This window comes from Oncorhynchus kisutch, linkage group LG30, assembly GCF_002021735.2.
Source record: "Oncorhynchus kisutch isolate 150728-3 linkage group LG30, Okis_V2, whole genome shotgun sequence".
NCBI classification, from domain to species: domain Eukaryota; kingdom Metazoa; phylum Chordata; class Actinopteri; order Salmoniformes; family Salmonidae; genus Oncorhynchus; species Oncorhynchus kisutch.
The window spans coordinates 34,887,654-34,907,224 of record NC_034203.2 but is presented as its reverse complement, the minus strand read 5'-3'; the positions used below and the strand labels follow the sequence as shown (position 1 = coordinate 34,907,224).

General features: G+C 45.3%; 1 protein-coding gene across 5 annotated transcripts in view; it reads right to left on the bottom strand.

The window, feature by feature from the left end:
* The window catches only part of LOC109874757 (receptor-type tyrosine-protein phosphatase S-like), a 139,945-nt gene that overhangs the window by 79,364 nt on the left and 41,010 nt on the right, over positions 1-19,571 (bottom strand). For all 5 annotated transcript variants that reach the window (XM_031810926.1, XM_031810927.1, XM_031810929.1 and 2 more), the window contains exon 6: positions 14,926-15,114. In XM_031810926.1, coding sequence (XP_031666786.1) covers positions 14,926-15,114 — 189 coding nt within the window. The remainder of the gene's footprint in view (positions 1-14,925; positions 15,115-19,571) is intronic.

Below are 19,571 nucleotides of genomic sequence, written 5' to 3'. Positions count from 1 at the left end.
ATCACAACACAGAACTACTAGACCCGGCACATCACAACACAACACTACTAGACCCGGCACATCACAACACAGAATTACTAGACCCGGAACATCACAACACAACACTACTAGACCCGGCACATCACAACACAGAACTACTAGACCCGGCACATCACAACACAGAACTACTAGACCCGGCCCATCACAACACAGCATTACTAGACCAGGCCCATCACAACACAGGACTACTAGACCCGGCCCATCACAACACAGCATTACTAGACCCGGCCCATCACAACACATCATTACTAGACCCGGCCCATCACAACACAGAACTACTAGACCCGGCACATCACAACACAACACTATTAGACCCGGTACATCACAACACAGAACTACTAGACCCGGCACATCACAACACAGCATTACTAGACCCGGCACATCACAACACAGAACTACTAGACCCGGCACATCACAACACAACACTACTAGACCCGGCACATCACAACACAGAATTACTAGACCCGGAACATCACAACACAACACTACTAGACCCGGCACATCACAACACAGAACTACTAGACCCGGCACATCACAACACAGAACTACTAGACCCGGCCCATCACAACACAGCATTACTAGACCAGGCCCATCACAACACAGGACTACTAGACCCGGCCCATCACGACAAAGCACTACTAGACCCGGCACATCACAACACAGCATTACTAGACCCGGCACATCACGACACAGCACTACTAGACCCGGCACATCACAACACAGCACTACTAGACCCGGCACATCACAACACAGCATTACTAGACCCGGCCCATCACAACACAGCATTACTAGACCCGGCCCATCACGACACAGCACTACTAGACCTGGCACATCACAACACAGCACTACTAGACCCGGCCCATCACAACACAGCACTACTAGACCCGGCACATCACAACACAGAACTACTAGACCCGGCACATCACAACACAGCACTACTAGACCCGGCACATCACAACACAGAACTACTAGACCAGGCCCATCACAACACAGCACTACTAGACCCGGCCCATCACAACACAACACTACTAGGCCAGGCCCATCACAACACAGCACTACTAGACCCGGCCCATCACAACACAACACTACTAGACCAGGCCCATCACAACACAACACTACGTTTAGATCTTTTGTATCTTGTGCATTTGACAAATAAACATAGATTTTATTTGATATAGTGTGTTTACCAGAGACGGTAATTTGAAGAAAAATATGACCTGCACCAAAGTCAGATTAGGATATAGGCCAAGGACTACATAATGTGTATTATTACTACTACTTTTTGCTACTACTTTCACCACTTTTAGTCTTGAAATATTTGGTTGTTTATTACACTACCGTATTCACTCTGTTACCACATCGCCTCACATGGCCTCAAGCGTTAAGGAGATGGGTGGGGCTAAGGCTTAAGAGGGTGTGAACGATGCTGAATGGGTGTAGACAAAGAAGAGCTCTCCAGTAGGTGTACCTAAACGTTCACGGGCCATTTTCTAAAAGTGGGGTTTCAAGTTTATCAACTTTCAAAGCAGAAATATTTTCTATTGTTCCTCAATTTTGCAGTTCTGAGTCTTCGCTTTCATCCAATGTAAAAAAAAACACCATTTCAGATTCCGCTACATAGGACCGAATTGAGCCGAATCGAGGTGGTCGGTCACATATATAGATAAATGTTTATATTCCGCCTCTGACATTGCTCGTCCTGATATGTCTTAATTCCTTTCGTAGTTTTTGTGTATTATTTTGTATTGTTAGGTAATCCAACTGCACAGTTGGAGTTAGAAACACAAGCATTTCGCTGCACCTGCGATAACATCTGCAAAACATGTGTACGTGACCAATAACATTTGATTTGATAAAATAAATACTGTAGTAAAAGAAAACTGTAGTATATACTAAAGTAATTAATGTAGTGTTTTTGCAGATTGTAGTATATTGTACTAATTACAAGGTAGGTAGGACTGTAGGTAGGTAGGTAGGACTGGGTTCTGAACGTATAACCTGTAGGTAGGTAGGACTGGGTTCTGAACGTATAACCTGTAGGTAGGTAGGACTGGGTTCTGAACGTATAACCTGTAGGTAGGTAGGACTGGGTTCTGAACGTATAACCTGTAGGTAGGTAGGACTGGGTTCTGAACATATAACCTGTAGGTAGGTAGGACTGGGTTCTGAACGTATAACCTGTAGGTAGGTAGGACTGGGTTCTGAACGTATAATCTGTAGGTAGGTAGGACTGGGTTCTGAACGTATAACCTGTAGGTAGGTAGGACTGGGTTCTGAACGTATAACCTGTAGGTAGGTAGGACTGGGTTCTGAACGTATAACCTGTAGGTAGGTAGGACTGGGTTCTGAACGTATAATCTGTAGGTAGGTAGGACTGGGTTCTGAACGTATAACCTGTAGGTAGGTAGGACTGGGTTCTGAACGTATAACCTGTAGGTAGGTAGGACTGGGTTCTGAACGTATAATCTGTAGGTAGGTAGGACTGGGTTCTGAACGTATAACCTGTAGGTAGGTAGGACTGGGTTCTGAACGTATAACCTGTAGGTAGGTAGGACTGGGTTCTGAACGTATAATCTGTAGGTAGGTAGGACTGGGTTCTGAACGTATAACCTGTAGGTAGGTAGGACTGGGTTCTGAACGTATAACCTGTAGGTAGGTAGGACTGGGTTCTGAACGTATAACCTGTAGGTAGGTAGGACTGGGTTCTGAACGTATAACCTGTAGGTAGGTAGGACTGGGTTCTGAACGTATAACCTGTAGGTAGGTAGGACTGGGTTCTGAACGTATAACCTGTAGGTAGGTAGGACTGGGTTCTGAACGTATAACCTGTAGGTAGGTAGGACTGGGTTCTGAACGTATAACCTGTAGGTAGGTAGGACTGGGTTCTGAACGTATAACCTGTAGGTAGGTAGGACTGGGTTCTGAACGTATAACCTGTAGGTAGGTAGGACTGGGTTCTGAACGTATAACCTGTATGGAACACAATATATGATCATGTAGGTTTCTCACTTGGCTGGTACAAACTGGGATATGGGGGACGGAATGGGCAGAGTATATGCAAATTAAATACTGTAGTATTTACTATAGCTAAAAAAGTGTAGTGTTGGGGCCTCCCGAGTGGTGCATCGGTCTAAGGCACTGTATCGCAGTGCTAGCTGTGTCACTACAGATCCTGGTTCGATCCCAGGCTGTGTCGCAGCCGGCCGCCACGGGAGACCCATGAGGCGGCACACAATTGGCCCAGCATCGTCCGGGTTAGGGGAGGGTTTCGCCGGCCGGGATGTCCTTGTCCCATCGCGCTCTAGCAACTCCGGTGGCGGGCCGGGCGCCTGCATGTTGACACGGTCACCAGGTGTACAGTGTTTCCTCTGACACATTGGTGCAGATGGCTTCTGGGTTAAGCGAGCATTGTGTCAAGAAGCAGTGTGGGGTCCTGTTTCGGAGGATACACGGCTCTCGACCTTTAACTCTCCCGAGTCTGTATGGAAGTTGCAGCGATGGGACAAGCCTGTAACTACCAATTGTATATCATGAAATTGGGATAAAAAAAGTGTTGTGTTTTTGCAGTCTGTAGTGTTTTTGCAGACAATACTGTAGTATTTACTACAGTGCTTTTTTTCTGATATAGTGTTTACTATAGTATTCTACAGTATACTACAACATTAGTGTTTACTATAGTATTCTACAGTATACTACAACATTCTATAGTAAGTACTACACTTGATCGAAGGATACTACAGTGTGTAGTATAGTATTCTACAGTATACTAGAGATTACTAGATAATTCTATAGTAAGTACTGTAGTATTCTATAGTAAACTCTAGTCTTTTTTCATGTGGGGAAGGTAAAGAGAGGGAGGGAGGTAGAGAGAGTACCCTACAGCATTAAAACACACTCTCCTTGAGACAACACATGAAACACAGACACATGCTCATAGACGCAGACAAACACAGATGGACACACACACACACACACCAATTCAAGTTGTTGACAATGGTAAGGTATATAGGAAACCAGGGTGGGGAAATCAGGAACATCAACCACAGACAGTTGTGAATGACTGACTGGCCCTGAATGAGATTGCTTGGTTCAAAGACCTGCTCCTGATCTAGTGGGGTGTGGAGTCCAGATTTTTTTGGAGTTGATCATGTGCTTTTAGTGTGTGTGTGTGTGTGTGTGTGTGTCCCGCCCAAAATTGAATAGGAGAGATGTCAGTCCATCATCACTAACCCAAGGGATAGTTAACTCAAATCCAACATTTGTCGGGCAATTTCACATGTCAAACGTGGTGTAATGTCAAACTGAGTCCATATTGCACACCATCTGTTGTGTGAATCCCAAGTTATACATTAGGGGTAATTCTGCAAGCCTCAATCCCAATTTAATGAAGAGGATTGGCCTACAGAAGTCTCCTAATGCATATGGCAGGAAGGATCTACATAACAGATGGCTGTAGAAAATAGACGCCATTTTTGAAGAATATGACTCTTAGACCATATGCATCACTATACCCCTTTCAGGGAGATGATGGATGGATGTGTGTGTTTTTGTGTGTGTGTGTGCGCATCTGTGTGCGCGTGTGTGTTTGCGTATGTGGAGACACTCTGAGCCTAGCAAGGAGAGGGACCAGCTGGACAGAAAGGAACTGTAGAGGGACTCACTCAGTATCTTAAAGGAAATGTAATGCAGTGGTCCCAAAAGTTGTTTGACTTGTGACCATCCAAATAAACAAAAATCATGTTTCTAGTCACAGTCCAGTCCTTAACTGTGACCTACAATCAAAAAGGAACTTGCGGTGGGACACCAATTAGTCCTGAACCACCATTTGGGGAACACTGCTTTAATGTTGGAGTGACTGTAGTCTTATGGACATATCCTAAGGGTTTGGGCATGGCTAGGGTAAGAGTAATACTTACCAAAAGCTGTTGAAGATTATAGAGAGGAACAAAAAGAAAACAAAGCAGTAGTTTTGTTTAGATACAGTACGCATGGAGCACGGTCTCCATGTGGCTTTGCACTCCCATCGTGTTGTTGTGTGGTCCCATCAGGGTCCCATCAGGGTCCCATCAGGGACATTCAAGGTCATTCTAATGTGTTCCTTATATCAAGAGTATTAGATTAGGGTTTATTTGTCATTTTGAATTGTTCACGTACTCTATGTTTCTGTGTATATGTTCATGCTGTATATACAGTGGGGCAAAAAAGTATTTAGTCAGCCACCAATTGTGCAAGTTCTCCCACTTAAAAAGATGAGAGAGGCCTGTAATTTTCATCATAGATACACTTCAACTATGACAGACTAAATGAGAAAAAAATTCCAGAAAATCATATTATAGGATTTTTAATGAATTTATTTGCAAAATATGGTGGAAAATAAGTATTTGGTCAAAAACAAAAGTTTATCTCAATACTTTGTTATTGCCTTTGTTGGCAATGACAGAGGTCAAACGTTTTCTGTAAGTCTTCACAAGGTTTTCGCACACTGTTTCTGGTATTTTGGCCCATTCCTCCATGCAGATCTCCTCTAGAGCAGTGAAGTTTTGGGGCTGTTGCTGGGCAACACGGACTTTCAACTTTTCTATGGGGTTGAGATCTGAAGACTGGCTAGGCCACTACAGGACCTTGAAATGCTTCTTACGAAGCCACTCCTTCGTTGCCCGGGCGGTGTGTTTGGGATCATTGTCGTGCTGAAAGACCCAGCCACGTTTCATCTTCAATGCCCTTGCTGATGGAAGGAGGTTTTCACTCAAAATCTCACGATACATGGCCCCATTCATTCTTTCCTTTACACGGACCAGTCGTTCTGGTCCCTTTGCAGAAAAACTGCCCCAAAGCATGAAGTTTCCACCCCCATGCTTCACAGTAGGGATGGTATTCTTTGGATGCAACTCAGCATTGAGAGTTGAGTTTTTACCAAAAAGTTATATTTTGGTTTCATCTGACCATATAACATTCTCACAATCTTCTTCTGGATCATCCAAATGCTCTCTAGCAAACTTCAGACGGGCCTGGACATGTACTGGCTTAAGCAGGCGGACACGTCTGGCACTGCAGGATTTGAGTTCCTGGCGACATAGTGTGTTACTGATGGTAGGCTTTGTTACTTTGGTCCCAGCTCTCTGCAGGTCATTCACTAGGTCCCCCCGTGTGGTTCTGGGATTTTTGCTCACCGTTCTTGTGATCATTTTGAACCCACGGTGTGAGATCTTGCGTGGGGCCCCAGATCGAGGGAGATTATCAGTGGTCTTGTATGTCTTCCATTTGCTAATAATTGCTCCCACAGTTGATTTCTTCAAACCAAGCTGCTTACCTATTGCAGATTCAGTCTTCCCAGCCTGGTGCAGGTCTACAATTTTGTTTCTGGTGTCCTTTGACAGCTCTTTGGTCTTGGTCATAGTGGAGTTTGGAGTGTGACTGTTTGAGGTTGTGGACAGGTGTCTTTTATACTGATAACAAGTTCAAACAGGTGCCATTAATACAGGTAATGAGTGGAGGACAGAGGAGCCTCTTAGTTACAGGTCTGTGAGAGCCAGAAATCTAGCTTGTTTGTAGGTGACCAAATACTTATTTTCCACCATAATTTGCAAATAAATTAAAAATCCTACAATGTGATTTTCTGGATTTTTTTCTCTCATTTTGTCTGTCATAGTTGAAGTGTACCTATGATGAAAATTACAGGCCTCTCTCATCTTTTTAAGTGGGAGAACTTGCACAATTGGTGCCTGACTAAATACTTTTTTGCCCCACTGTACATCTGATATAAGAATTATTCAAACCACATAATCCACTTGTAGATGAAAATACAAGACAAACACAAAACCTCAGGATGGAAAGAGAGAAATATGACACGTCAGAACACACAGTACTGAGCCTGACACAAAGATGTTAGGACAGGGGAACTCATAAAATGTGAATGTAACTCAAGAGTCTTTTTGTTGTTCTGTCACCCTCCTATCTCTGATGGATTCTGAGTCAGACATTCCCAGACAATAAGCCTGGGCCCATATCCACAAAGCATCTTAGACTAGGAGTGCTGGTCAAGGATCAGTGTAGCCTTTTTGATCGTAATTAATACCACTTTATGGACAGATCCTAGAGCAGTATTCCAACTCTGAGACGCTTTGTGGATATGGGCTCTCTTCAGACACATAGAAGAAACAAACTACCTTGACCTGGAAGAGGGCTTCAAGGAGTTAGCTATGAACATTAGTTCAGATCTACAGCTTGTGCTGTAGGCTACACAGTTAACCTAGAAGTCCATTGAGAGTTGTTCTCTCTCTCTCAGTGCATGCTGGGAGTGTTTTATAGTTGAGAGGTCGCGTGGAGGGCTCTGTCCTTACTTATTTTCTTGATTATTTCCTTGGTCTTTTCTTAAAATGTTTATTTTCTATGGTGGAGGGTTAACACACAGTTATTTTGAATGTGTTGCTGCTGATTTCTCCTCTTTTTACTCCTTCGACTAGGGATGATCAAATCCAGAAAAAGCTGAGTTGGTTTGGTAAGTTTGCTAGCGGTTTTCTGTCCCCGACTAGAAAGAAAGGGCAGGTGGTCAGGATGGAAGATGGAGATGAGGAGGAGGAAGGTGAGTCTGAGGAAGAGGACGATGAGGAGGCTTTCTTTTCAGACTCCTCCTCAATGGGTCCAGAGCTGACAGCCAGTCAGGCAGAGGGGTCAAAGTACACGGTGAGGGAACTGCCAAGGTTCCTGAACGAGACTGAAGGGGAAAAGGTTCATCTTGAAGCTTTTTTTGCGACCCGGGAAAGTTTGTAAAATCAGTACAACACGCTATGAAAAATGAGGGGCATGGTGTCCTCTCACCCAGGAAACGTTTTAGGTTGAGGAAGTGGGTCACAACCGTGCGGAAGGGTCGACCTTCAGACACTGTTTACTATTTAGATGAATATTTTTTTTCTGGAAAGAGGAGTCTGTTGGGTAAATATGTCAAACAAAATAAAGTACAGAGGCTCTGGTGGAAAGGGGCAAGTGTGCTGAGCCATAGAACAAATGTTAGTGCAGTGGATGCAGTCCTTTAGGCCACTGGGTCTGGCTGTACAAATGTGTTCCTCAAAGGAGGTGTGTAGGGGTAGACTGCTTGTAGTAAGAGCAGAAATTAACAACTGGGGTTTTGTCCTTATAAATGTGTATGCCCCTAACACAGGGAGGGAGAGGGGTTGTCTGTTTGGGTGTCTTAGACAGGAACTCTCACAGGTAGCGCCTGAGGAGACGCCGGTGGTCGGCGGGGACTGGAACTGTACGATGGATTTAACGAAAGTTAAAGGGACATCATTAAGCAGTTTGACCTTGTGGATATTTGGAGAACTAGACATCCCAACACATGTCAGTATACATGGGTGAAGGTCTTTGGGGCTAGAGTGAGTACAGCCTGACTATCAGTTTTACATGTCTAGGAATCAGAACAATAAGCTGTTGGGTGCTACCATTCTCCCGGTGGGTTTTTCAAATCACCACATAACCATGGCTTGGCTGTCTATTTCACCAGGACCTCGACAGGCATCCTGTTGGAAGTTTAATGTAAAGTTCTTACAAGTTCCACTTTTTGCTCATGTTTCCAGACTTTTTGGGAAAGGTGGGGGCAGCGAAGAGAGGAATATGAGTCTCTGAGTCAATGGTGGGATGTGGGAAAAGCCAAAATTCTGCTTTTCTGTCAACAGTATACAGTTCTCTCATCCTCAGAGGCTAGAATAGTATTGTGGGGAACTCGAGCGTAGAATCAGTGTGAATTGACGGTAGAGCTGGTGGGGCAAGGCAATGTAGGCCTCCAGGCTAATTTACTTTTTCCAGGTTAAAGTAAAGGGAGCACTTGTAAGAGCTAGGTTCTCCATGCTCAAGGAGATGGATGCACCCATCTCCTTCTTCTTTGGTTTGGAAAGACAGAGTGGTGAAGCCAAGGGTATGCATTGTCTACGGCTGTCTGATGGGCGGGTGACCTCTGTGGTGGGGGAGATGCAGGAGTGGACTGGGGAGTTTTATACTGAGTTGTATAGGGCAGAACTGTATGATCCTATGTGTGCTCAGGTTTTGTTTGCAGAACTCCCTAAGCTCGATCTGGCACAGAGGGATGAAATGGACATTCCCCTGTTGTCCCTTGAACTGGCAGAGGCCATAACCCAGATGTTCCCCAGCCATGCACCGGGGGTCGATGGACTCCCAGTGGAGTTTTATTTTAAAAAATCTAATTAGACTGGACTTCTTTTGCTTGTTGCGTGAGTGCGTCGGGGTAGGATAGTTGCCGATATGCTGCCGTCAGGCAGTTCTGACTCTCCTGCCCAAAAAAGAGGACTACATGATCTTAAGACTGGAGGCCTGTGGCATTGCTCTGTGCAGACTACAAGATATTTGCCAAGGTCCTTGCTAACAGACGGAAGTCTCATCTGGACTCTATAGTACACAAGAACCAGACATGTTGTGTACTGGGACGCTCAATCACGGAACACATGTTCTTAGTCAGGGGCGAGGTGGACTTGTCGAGAGGTTCTAATGTGAACTTTGGACATGTCTCTTTCGACCAAGAGAAGGCATTTGATAGAGTGGACCATGAGTATCTGTTAAATATGATGTTGGTGTTTGGGGAAATGTTTTTGGCCTATGTGAAGATGTTGTATAGTGGGGCGTCATGTATGGTCAAGGCAGGGTGGGGTTCTCAGTAGGCGAGTCTGGGTGAGGTGGGGCATTAGACAAGGATGCCCTCAATCGGGGCAGTTATATACACGAGCCATTGAGCCTGTTTTGGGCCTCATACACAGGAGACTGCAGGGAGTGTCAGCGTATGCAGATTACATTTCTGTGATGGTCAGGGATGGGCAGGATATGCAGGCACTAGAGACTAGTTTGAAGTTGTACGAGGGAGCTTCGTCAGCTAAGGTCAACTAGGGCACACACCTCCCTCTGCAAGCTGGTTGATTTCTTCTGGTCGGGCCATCACTGGCTGAGGTTGTCCGTACACAAATGTATTTTATTTATTTAACCTTTACTTAACTAGGCAAGTCAGTTAAGAACAAACTCTTATTTACAATGTTGGCCTACCTACCAAAAGGCAAAAGGCCTCCTGCGGGGATGGGGGCCTGAGATTAAAATAAAAAATAAATACAACATAGATACAAGACAAAACACACATCACAACAATTGTGACAACACTACATGAAGAGAGACCTAAGACTACAACATAGCAAGGCAGCAACACATGACAACACAGCATGGTAGCAACACAACATGACAACATGGTAGAAACACAACATGGTAGCAGCACAAAACATGGTACATTATTGGACATTATTGGGCACAGACAACAACACAAAGGGCAAGAAGGTAGAGACAATACATCATGCAAAGCAGCCACAACTGTCAGTAAGAGTGTCCATGATTGAGTCTTTGAATGAAGAGATTTAGATAAAACTGTCCAGTTTGAGTGTTTGTGTGTGCTTTGGGGACCTTTAACAGAATGTGACTGAGGGAATGGGTGTTGTATGTGGAGGATGTGGGCTGCAGTAGATATCTTAGATGTGGGGAGTGAGGCCTAAGAGGATTTGATAAATAAGCATCACCCAGTGGGTCTTGCGACGGGTATACAGAGATGACCAGTTTACAGAGGAGTATAGAGTGCAGTGATGTGCCCTATAAAGAGCATTGGTGGCAAATCTGATGGCCGAAAGGTAAAGAACATCTAGCCGCTCAAGAGCACCCTTACCTGCCAATCTATAAGTTATGTCTCCGTAATCTAGCATGGGGTGGATGCTAATCTGAATCAGGGTTAGTTTGGCAGCTGGGGTGAAAGAGGAGTGATTACGATAGAGGAAACCAAGTCTAGATTTAAGTTTAGCCTGCAGCTTTGATATGCGCTGAGAGAAGGACAGTGTACCATCTAGCCATAATCCCCAAGTACTTGTATGAGGTGACTACCTCAAGCTCTAAACCCTCAGAGGTAGTAATAACACCTGTAGGAAGAGGGGCATTCTTCTTACCAAACCACATGACCTTTGTTTTGGAGGTGTTCGGAACAAGGTTAAGGGTAGAGAAAGCATTTTTGGACACTAAGAAAGCTTTGTTGTAGAGCATTTAACACAAAATCTGGGGAGGGGCCAGCTGAGTATAAGACTGTATCATCTGCATATAAATGGATGAGAGAGCTTCCTACTGCCTGAGCTATGTTCTTGAAGTAAATTGAAAAGAGCATGGGGCCTAGGATCGAGCCTTGGGGCACTCCCTTGGTGACAGGCAGTGACTGAGACAGCAGATTTTCTGACTGGTCTACTGTATCAAAAGCTTTGGCCAAGTCAATAGAAATAGCAGCACAATATTGCTTAGAATCAAGGGCAATGGTGACATCATTGAGCACCTTTAAGGTTGCAGTGACACATCCATAACCTGAGGGGAAACCAGATTGCATATCAGAGAGAATACTATAGACATCAAGAAAGCCAGTCAGTTGATTATTGACAAGTTTTTCCAACACTTTTGATAAACAGGGCAAAATAGAAATAGGCCAATAACAGTTAGCATCAGCTTGATCTCCCCCTTTAAATAAAGGACGAACCGTGGCTGCCTTCCAAGCATTGGGAATCTCCCCAGAAAGGAGAGCTAGGTTAAAACGGTCAGAGATAAGCTTGGAGATGATAGCGGCAGCAACCTTATAGAAGAAAGGGTCTAAACCATCTGACCCAGATGTTTTTTTGGTGTCAAGTTTAAGGAGCTCCTTTAGCACCTTGGACCCAGTGATCGCCTGCAGGGAGAAACTTTGTTGCGGGGCAGGGGCAAAAGAGGGAGAAGCATCGGGGATAGTCGCATTAGAAGGGGTGGGAGATGAGGAAATGTTGGACAGTCAAGGAGGCATGGCTGAGTCAAATAGGAATCCTGACCTAATGAAGTGGTGATTAAAGAGCTCAGCCATGTGCTTCTTGTCAGTAACAACCACATCATCAACATTAAGGGACATGGGCAGCTGTGAGGAGGGTTTATTCTCCAGGTCTTTAACCGTTTTCCAGAACTTCTTGGGGTTAGACCCACAGGGAGAGAACTGCTCCTTAAAGTAACTAACTTTGTCTTTCTGGATAGCCTGAGTGCACTTACTGTATTTCTCATTTGCCTGAATGATAGCCAGTCAGCCTGAGTATGCGTGTGCCGAGCCTTTCGCCAAATGCAATTATTGAGGTAGAGTAACTCTGCAAGATCACGGTTGAACAAGGGGCTGAACCTGTTTTTAATTCTCATGTTCTTTATGGGGGCGTGTTTGCCAACAATACCACTGAAAATATCAAGTAAGAAGGTCCAAGCATCTTCAACAGAGGGGATCAAGTTGCTTCTATCCCATTTTTACAGAGGCCAGTTCATGAAGGAAGACTTACTCATTACATTTTTTAGCAAGCGTCTATGACCAATCAGGACAGGTCATTTCACTGAGCAGCCATTACGAACGCAAGGTGTAAAAACAGTGCTCACTAAGGTCATTACAGAAAACACAGACTGATACCAGACTGATACCTATCAGGATTATTTGTGTGGATAACATTGAGGAGAGTAGCCTTTTCTGGGTGTTTGGAGTCATACCGTGTGGGATTGGTAATAATCTCAGAAAGATTTAGGGAGTCCCATGGCTTTAGGACTTGGTGTAAGGACAAATTCAGACTTAGTGTAAGGGGCCAGGAGTGAGCTTAGGGCAGGTAGGGTACAGGCTGGTGCTGATGGAGGACGATAGCACCCAGAAACAGTCAAAGAACTATTTGAAAGTTTAATGCTTAAAACCAGCAAATCAAATTGTTTGGGGACAGACTTGGTGGAGACAACCGAGCACTGAAGGTGATACTTGGTAAAGATTGCCACTCCCCCACCTTTGGAAGATCTGTCTTTCCAAAAAAGTTTATAACCAGAAATGTTAACATCAGTATTCAAAACACTCTTCCCTAACCATGTCTCAGTAATGACCAACACATCTGGATTGGAGCTGTGAACCCACACTTTCAATTGATCCATTTTAGGTTATAAGCGTCTAGTGTTAACATGCAGAAAACCCAGGCTTTTACGAGAGCAGAAATCAGTGAAGCAGATATCAGAGCACAACTCAGAATTGGGACTAGCAACTGTAGTTGGGCCAGGGTGTACATACACATTTCCAGATATCATCAACAGTAATACAATCAAGGCACGGCAGAGGACAGGGAGAGCTCTGCAGTGCTGAATTATGACATCTGAATGTGCATCAGATGGCAACAGCAATTTCATCAGGTAACATGAATACAAAGCTGGCGAGAGGTGGTTAGAATAGGATGGGAGGCCAAAAGTCTGTGTAACAAATAGAGAGTCAGAGTTCCGAGTGTGGGAACAAACCCTTGGGTAAAGAAAGGAGGACAGGGCCTGGTGGAACTGGAGAGCAGGGTGGCTGCATTCTAACTAAAGGTGGCGCAGAGACTGCTGTATCATACTGATGTTGGCTGGAAGGAGCCAGCATGCGCGCTGCTGAGGAGAGCTGGTGGATTAGGGTTGGACCTGCAGCTGTTCCTCATGAAGCTGGAGAGGCTGAGTACAGCAGGTCTCTCTGATTTTTACTCTGCAGTGCTGAGGACCTGGCAGCTCTAAAGCCCTCCTTTAGAGAATGGTTCAGTCGGCCACCCTGCGGAAGCGACTGATTGCAACGGGTTTACTAACGCTGCGTGACCTGCGGCTGCTGGGGAAGGAGGGGTGGAAAACCCCGGAAGTCCTGTCACAACGAACATGACTAACATCTCTTAGGGTGCTGGAGGGATTCCTGGAGGAGGTCCAGGAGGCACTGTCCGAGCCGGTAAGGGTGGTGTTTGAGCGGCCAAAGGGGGAGGGGCCGCCAATTGTTCCGCCACTGTAGGTGACGGCAGAGACTGGGGACGGCATAGACTGGGGACTCGGGACTTGTTCGATTTTAACACTCCGAGCCTGTGGGAGTTTGAGGATGTGGGAGGTAAAGCCCTCTACAACCTCTGCATTAAGGTAAGGAACATTAGGAGCCTAACAGGAGTGAAGGCACATCAATGGCAGGGGGTATGTGGGGAGGAGAGTATGGTGGGTTTTAGATGGAGGGGGCTTTACAAACTCCCAGTACCGAAGAGGTCAGGGGACCTCCAGTGGAGGGTTCTACATGGAGCCCTGGCCACTAACAGCTGGTTGGCACGGGTTGAACCGGGAGTCGGGCAGGGGTGTCCTTTCTGTGTCATGAGTGAAACTGTGATTCATGTGTTTTTTGTGTGTGCCAGGTTAATGCCATTAATGTCTCTGTTGGAATGTCAGTGTGAGAGGTTGGGGTGGGTCTTACTGTTGGAATGTCTGTGTGAGAGGTTGGGGTGGGTCTTACTGTTGGGAATGTCTGTGTGAGAGGTTGGGGTGGGTCTTACTGTTGGGAATGTCTGTGTGAGAGGTTGGGGTGGGTCTTACTGTTGGAATGTCTGTGTGAGAGGTTGGGGGTGGGTCTTACTGTTAGGATGTTTATAGTGGAGTACAGGTCTTCAAATAAGGAAAAGGCCAAATGTGTGTTGTTGAATTATCTGATTTCTCAGACAAAGTTTGCTACTTGGCTAACAAGGAGGAACATGGTCAAAGATGGGGGGGGTAACAGACCCTTTACTATTATTTAATGGGATGATCTCAGTGCGCCTCTGGGTAGAATTTGAGTGTGGAGATGTTTCAGGAGATATGGTGTGTCGTAGAGTGCCGTCTGTACAGCTGGGGAAGATATACGGTTGTTTAAGTGGTGAGGTTTTGGTTATTGTGATGTGTGGTGTTGTTTTGTATCGTGGGGTAGAGTGCAAAGTAAGTATGTAATACAGGGGATATTTAAAGAGGGGGGTGAGATTTTAATGAAATGAGGATGTATCAGTAAAGAAACACAAGAACTCCCATTTGTCTTACCTGAGCGCAGCTGTTTAATGCGTCCCTGGCTGGAGCTGGGCTCTATAGGGAGGAAGTCTTTGAACCAGGAGATCTCTGGGTCAGGGATGCCACTTACAGCACACAGCATGGTGGCCGTCCAGGTCCTCTCCACCACCTTCAGCTGAGGACCCATGTCAATGCTGGGGAAACCAAATGGCAACAGGTCCTCTGGAGGGGGGGGGGGGTTGTTATTAGTTGTTATTCAAAGAGTTTTTCATTGCAAAGAATTTCCATTTGTCTCTGAAGACAGTTCCACAGAAAATGTGATTTAGAATGTCTGTTGTCATGGAATGTTTGATGTTTGGTGCCAACGTGGAGTATAGATGTCCTGTTGGTTCAATGCTATAAAAGTCATCCTTGTAAGTGTTGCCTGCCATTTACTCTCTCCATAACATCTGGAGTCCACTCTCACACACCACACCTAGGGTCTAGGGTGGCTAGACTCCCAATCGCACTTCAAACTACAATTCCTGTTGATTCATTATTTGTCTTCGCTAGCCTAGCTGGCCAGCGTTCACTAGATTAGGTCAACTGTGTTAGCAAACAAACAAGTGATCCAGTAAGCCTTCCTTCAGTCAATAAGCCTGGTGCCTAGCCAGCTCATTGTGTTAACACAGTACAGTAGCTAATACATCTTCTGCCAGGCTCCAACATGGCCTGTCCAACATGGCCTGTCCAACATGGCCTGTCCAACATGGCCTGTCCAACATGGCCTGTCCAACATGGCCTGTCCAACATGGCCTGTCCAACATGGCCTGTCCAACATGGCCTGTCCAACATGGCCTGTTGACACACATATTCCTCAGTTGGCCAAGGTCATATACATCCTACAGTAAAATGTACTGTTAGTCCCATTGGAAAAAAAGTGTCAACTAAGTGGCATATACATTATCTTGACTTATTAAATCCAGACTTTTACAGAGAGTGGGCTATGAAGACAGATGAAGACAGGTGTTATTGTGAGGTGAACAGAACACACTGATATCCTCTGTGTTCTTCCGTATTGTGTTGTCATAGTAACTATGCACAGGGTTTCTCCTCAGATACAACTGACTCAATTAGGCAGTCAGATAGCAGGCAGGGATATGGCGCAGGGCGTAGTAACGACTTGTTAGCTGGCTAATTGTTAAAGTGTACAAACAATTAGAAGGAAGGGAGTGCAACTGCGTTGGGGCTTCATGTTATGTGTGTTTATACTATACTACCAGGGAATGGGGAGAAATACATCCCAAAAATGTACACAGATACCCGTACAGACACATCGCGCACGCACACACACACACACACACACACACACACACACACTTTCTCTGGTGAATTGGCTTCAGCTTCTCTCTGACTGCGGTCCAGATGGCCAGCCACATAATCATCCGTCAATCAGTCTTCCCTCCTCCTTTCTCTCCCCCACACGCGCTCACACACCCACGCATACAATTACACGAACACACGCAACCTGGGTACTGTACCATTTTCCGTTCCCTCCTGGGATAGAACATTTGTCACCATGACTAATTGAGTGTCAATTAGATCAAAACCCACTGAACTGGACTCAGTTCTATCATATACACAACAGAGTTTCTAACTAATGTTTCTAACAAATGTAACTATGGGGAAATAAGAAGGCCCAAAAAAATGAAAACTCTTCCTGTGTAGTTGTTATTTCTTACCGCCATGGTTCACCCTGCCACCCAGTCAGTAGTGTGACTGGCTGTAACATCTGTCTTCAGTTTCAGTACAGAGGAGAGGAGAGGAGAGGAGAGGAGAGGAGAGGAGAGGAGAGGAGAGGAGGAGAGGAGAGGAGAGGAGAGGAGAGGAGAGGAGAGGAGAGGAGAGGAGAGGAGAGGAGAGGAGAGGAGAGGAGAGGAGAGGAGAGGAGAGGAGAGGAGAGGAGAGGAGAGGAGAGGAGAGGAGAGGAGAGGAGAGGAGAGGAGAGGAGAGGAGAGGAGAGGAGAGGAGAGGAGAGGAGAGGAGAGGAGAGGAGAGGAGAGGAGAAGGAGAGGAGGAGAGAGGAGAGAGAGGAGAGGAGAGGGAGAGGAGAGGAGGAGAGGAGGACGGAGAGGGACTGACTTCCTTCAGAGTGCCTAGTCAGATAAGAGGAAAGAAGCCAAGGAGTCAAAATAGGTAAGATGCAGAGAGGAGAAGATGGCAGGTGTGAGGTAAGAGGGGGAAGGGAGGACAGGAGTGGGAGGAGAAGAGGGTGGAAGATGAGGGAAAGAAAGTAAGATGAGACTCAAGGAAATAGACTCCTGTAAAAGTAATCTCCAGGTCAGAACCCCTGTCACTACCATTGACTGGGTTTTTGATCACATCCTGGCCCAGCTGTCCAGAGGACACCCCATCAGTGTGCGTCTGGGGAATCCAAAATTAGCCCCAACACCCACGGCCCTATCTGATCAATGTAATGACCTGGTTGAATGGATGCCAGCGATACCTCCATTGACAGGAGGGGAGGAAGGAAGAAAGGAGAGAGAGAAAGAGAAAGGAGAGAGAGAGAGAGAGAGAAAGAGAGAGAAAGAGAGAGAAAGAGAGAGAGAGTGAGAGAGAGAGTGAAAGAGAGAGAGAGTGAAAGAGAGAGAGAGAGTGAAAGAGAGAGAGAGTGAAAGAGAGAGAGAGAGTGAAAGAGAGAGAGAGAATGAAAGAGAGAGAGACTCACAGAGGTCGAGGGAAAGGGAGAGAAAGAGAGATGAGATAGAGAAAGATAAAATAATTGTAAGTGGTGTAGGGGGTAAACCTCATGACATAATTAAATCAATACTGGCAATACGTGCAGCTTCAAAATTGGCAAGAAAATAACATAATTATTTAACCAGGGACGGGGCCTTTGCCAATGTTGCCATCTGAGCATCTTCAATATTTACATCAACGACTTGGCCACTATTCTAGAAAAATCCTCATCCCCTGGTGTTAGTCTCCACAATTCAGAGGTTAAATGCCTGCTGTTCGCAGATGACCTGTGCCTGCGGTCACACACAGCACATGGCCTACAGCAGAGCCTTTGCCTGCTAGAGCAGTATTTCCAGACCTAATTCAGGGAATTAGACCAAAGTTCTCAATTGGTACAAAATACAGAATATATAGTAATGCACACACTATAATTACTTAGATTTAGAGATAAACTCAACTGGACACCTAAATGAGGCTGTGAGAACTGCGAAAGCACGCAGGGCATTCTACACCATTAAAAAACTCATTCAAATTGAAATACCTATTCAAATACGGCTAAAGCTAATTGAATGTCTCATTGAACCAATTGCACTTTATGGCATTGAGGTATGGGGTCCACTTGCAAAACATGATTTCACCCAATGGGACAAACACACCATTGAAATCCTGCATGCAGATTTCAGTAAGGGTCTCCTACATGTCCAGAGGAAAACTTCAAACAATGCAGGGCAGAATTAGGAAATATCTGCTAATGATAAAAACTCAAAGTGCATTAAGTTATGGAAACATTTAAAATACAGTGACCACTTCCATATCATTACCAAGCCCTGCAATGCCAAGAGCTGAGCAAAGAAAAGAGTCCCCTCATCCAGCTGGTCCTGAGGCTGAATTCACAAACCTGTTCTACTAACACACTGAAGTCTCAGAACATCCAATCAAACAGAATAAACCAAATGACAACACAGTCAAAGCTACATGAACTATATTACCCACTGGGAAGCACAAGCACAAAGCAAAATGCAGTGCTATCTGACCTAACTCAACAGTACAGCAAACTATTTGACCATGGTTTCTGATCAAAACCTTTGAAAAATCTTGACAAAGTACAGCCTTGCCATTGAGAAGGCTAGACACAGGAAAACCTGGCTCCCTGAAGAGGAAAGGCTGTGCAACCACAGCAGAACCCGAGACAGAGCTGCATTTTCCAACAAAATGTAAAAAATATAAAACAATTAGTGTCATTTCCCCAAAAGTGAAACCATTATTCAAGGTTTCAAAGACCTCTGATGAGAATAGGCTACTCATCCTGTTGGGGGAGGACGCAGAGAGCTGTGTGTTGGCAACGTACTACATTGCTGCCTGCCATAACATGAGGGACAGTGTCTGACAGACCAACCAATCTGCACACGTCCTCCATGCCATTGTATGCCATTGTATGGTTATTTTTACCCTTGATTATTGCCGTTACCAATTCTCCCATTGACAATCTTGATTATTATTTTAATTACGCTAATATTGTAAATGAATCAATTAAACTAAAGTACATTGTTACGTCAAGTGAGAGGAAGAGAGGAAGAGAGAGAGAAACAGAGGAAAAGAGAGAGAGGAAAAGAGAGAGAGAGAGAGAGAGAGGAAAAGAGAGAGAGAGAGAGAGAGAGGAAAAGAGAGAGAGAGAGAGAGAGAGAGAGGAAGAGAGGGAAGAAAAGAGAGAGCGAGAAAGAGAGAGAGGGAGGAAAAGAGAGAGCGAGAAAGAGAGAGAGAGAGGAAACGAGAGAGAGAGAGAGAGAGAGAGAGAGAGGGGAAAAGAGAGAGCGAGAGGAAAAGAGAGAGAGGAAAAGAGAGAGAGCGAGAGGAAAAGAGAGAGCGGAAAAGAGAGAGAGCGAGAGGAAAAGAGAGAGCGGAAAAGAGAGAGAGCGAGAGGAAGAGAGAGAGGCAGGAAAAGAGAGAGCGAGAGGAAAAGA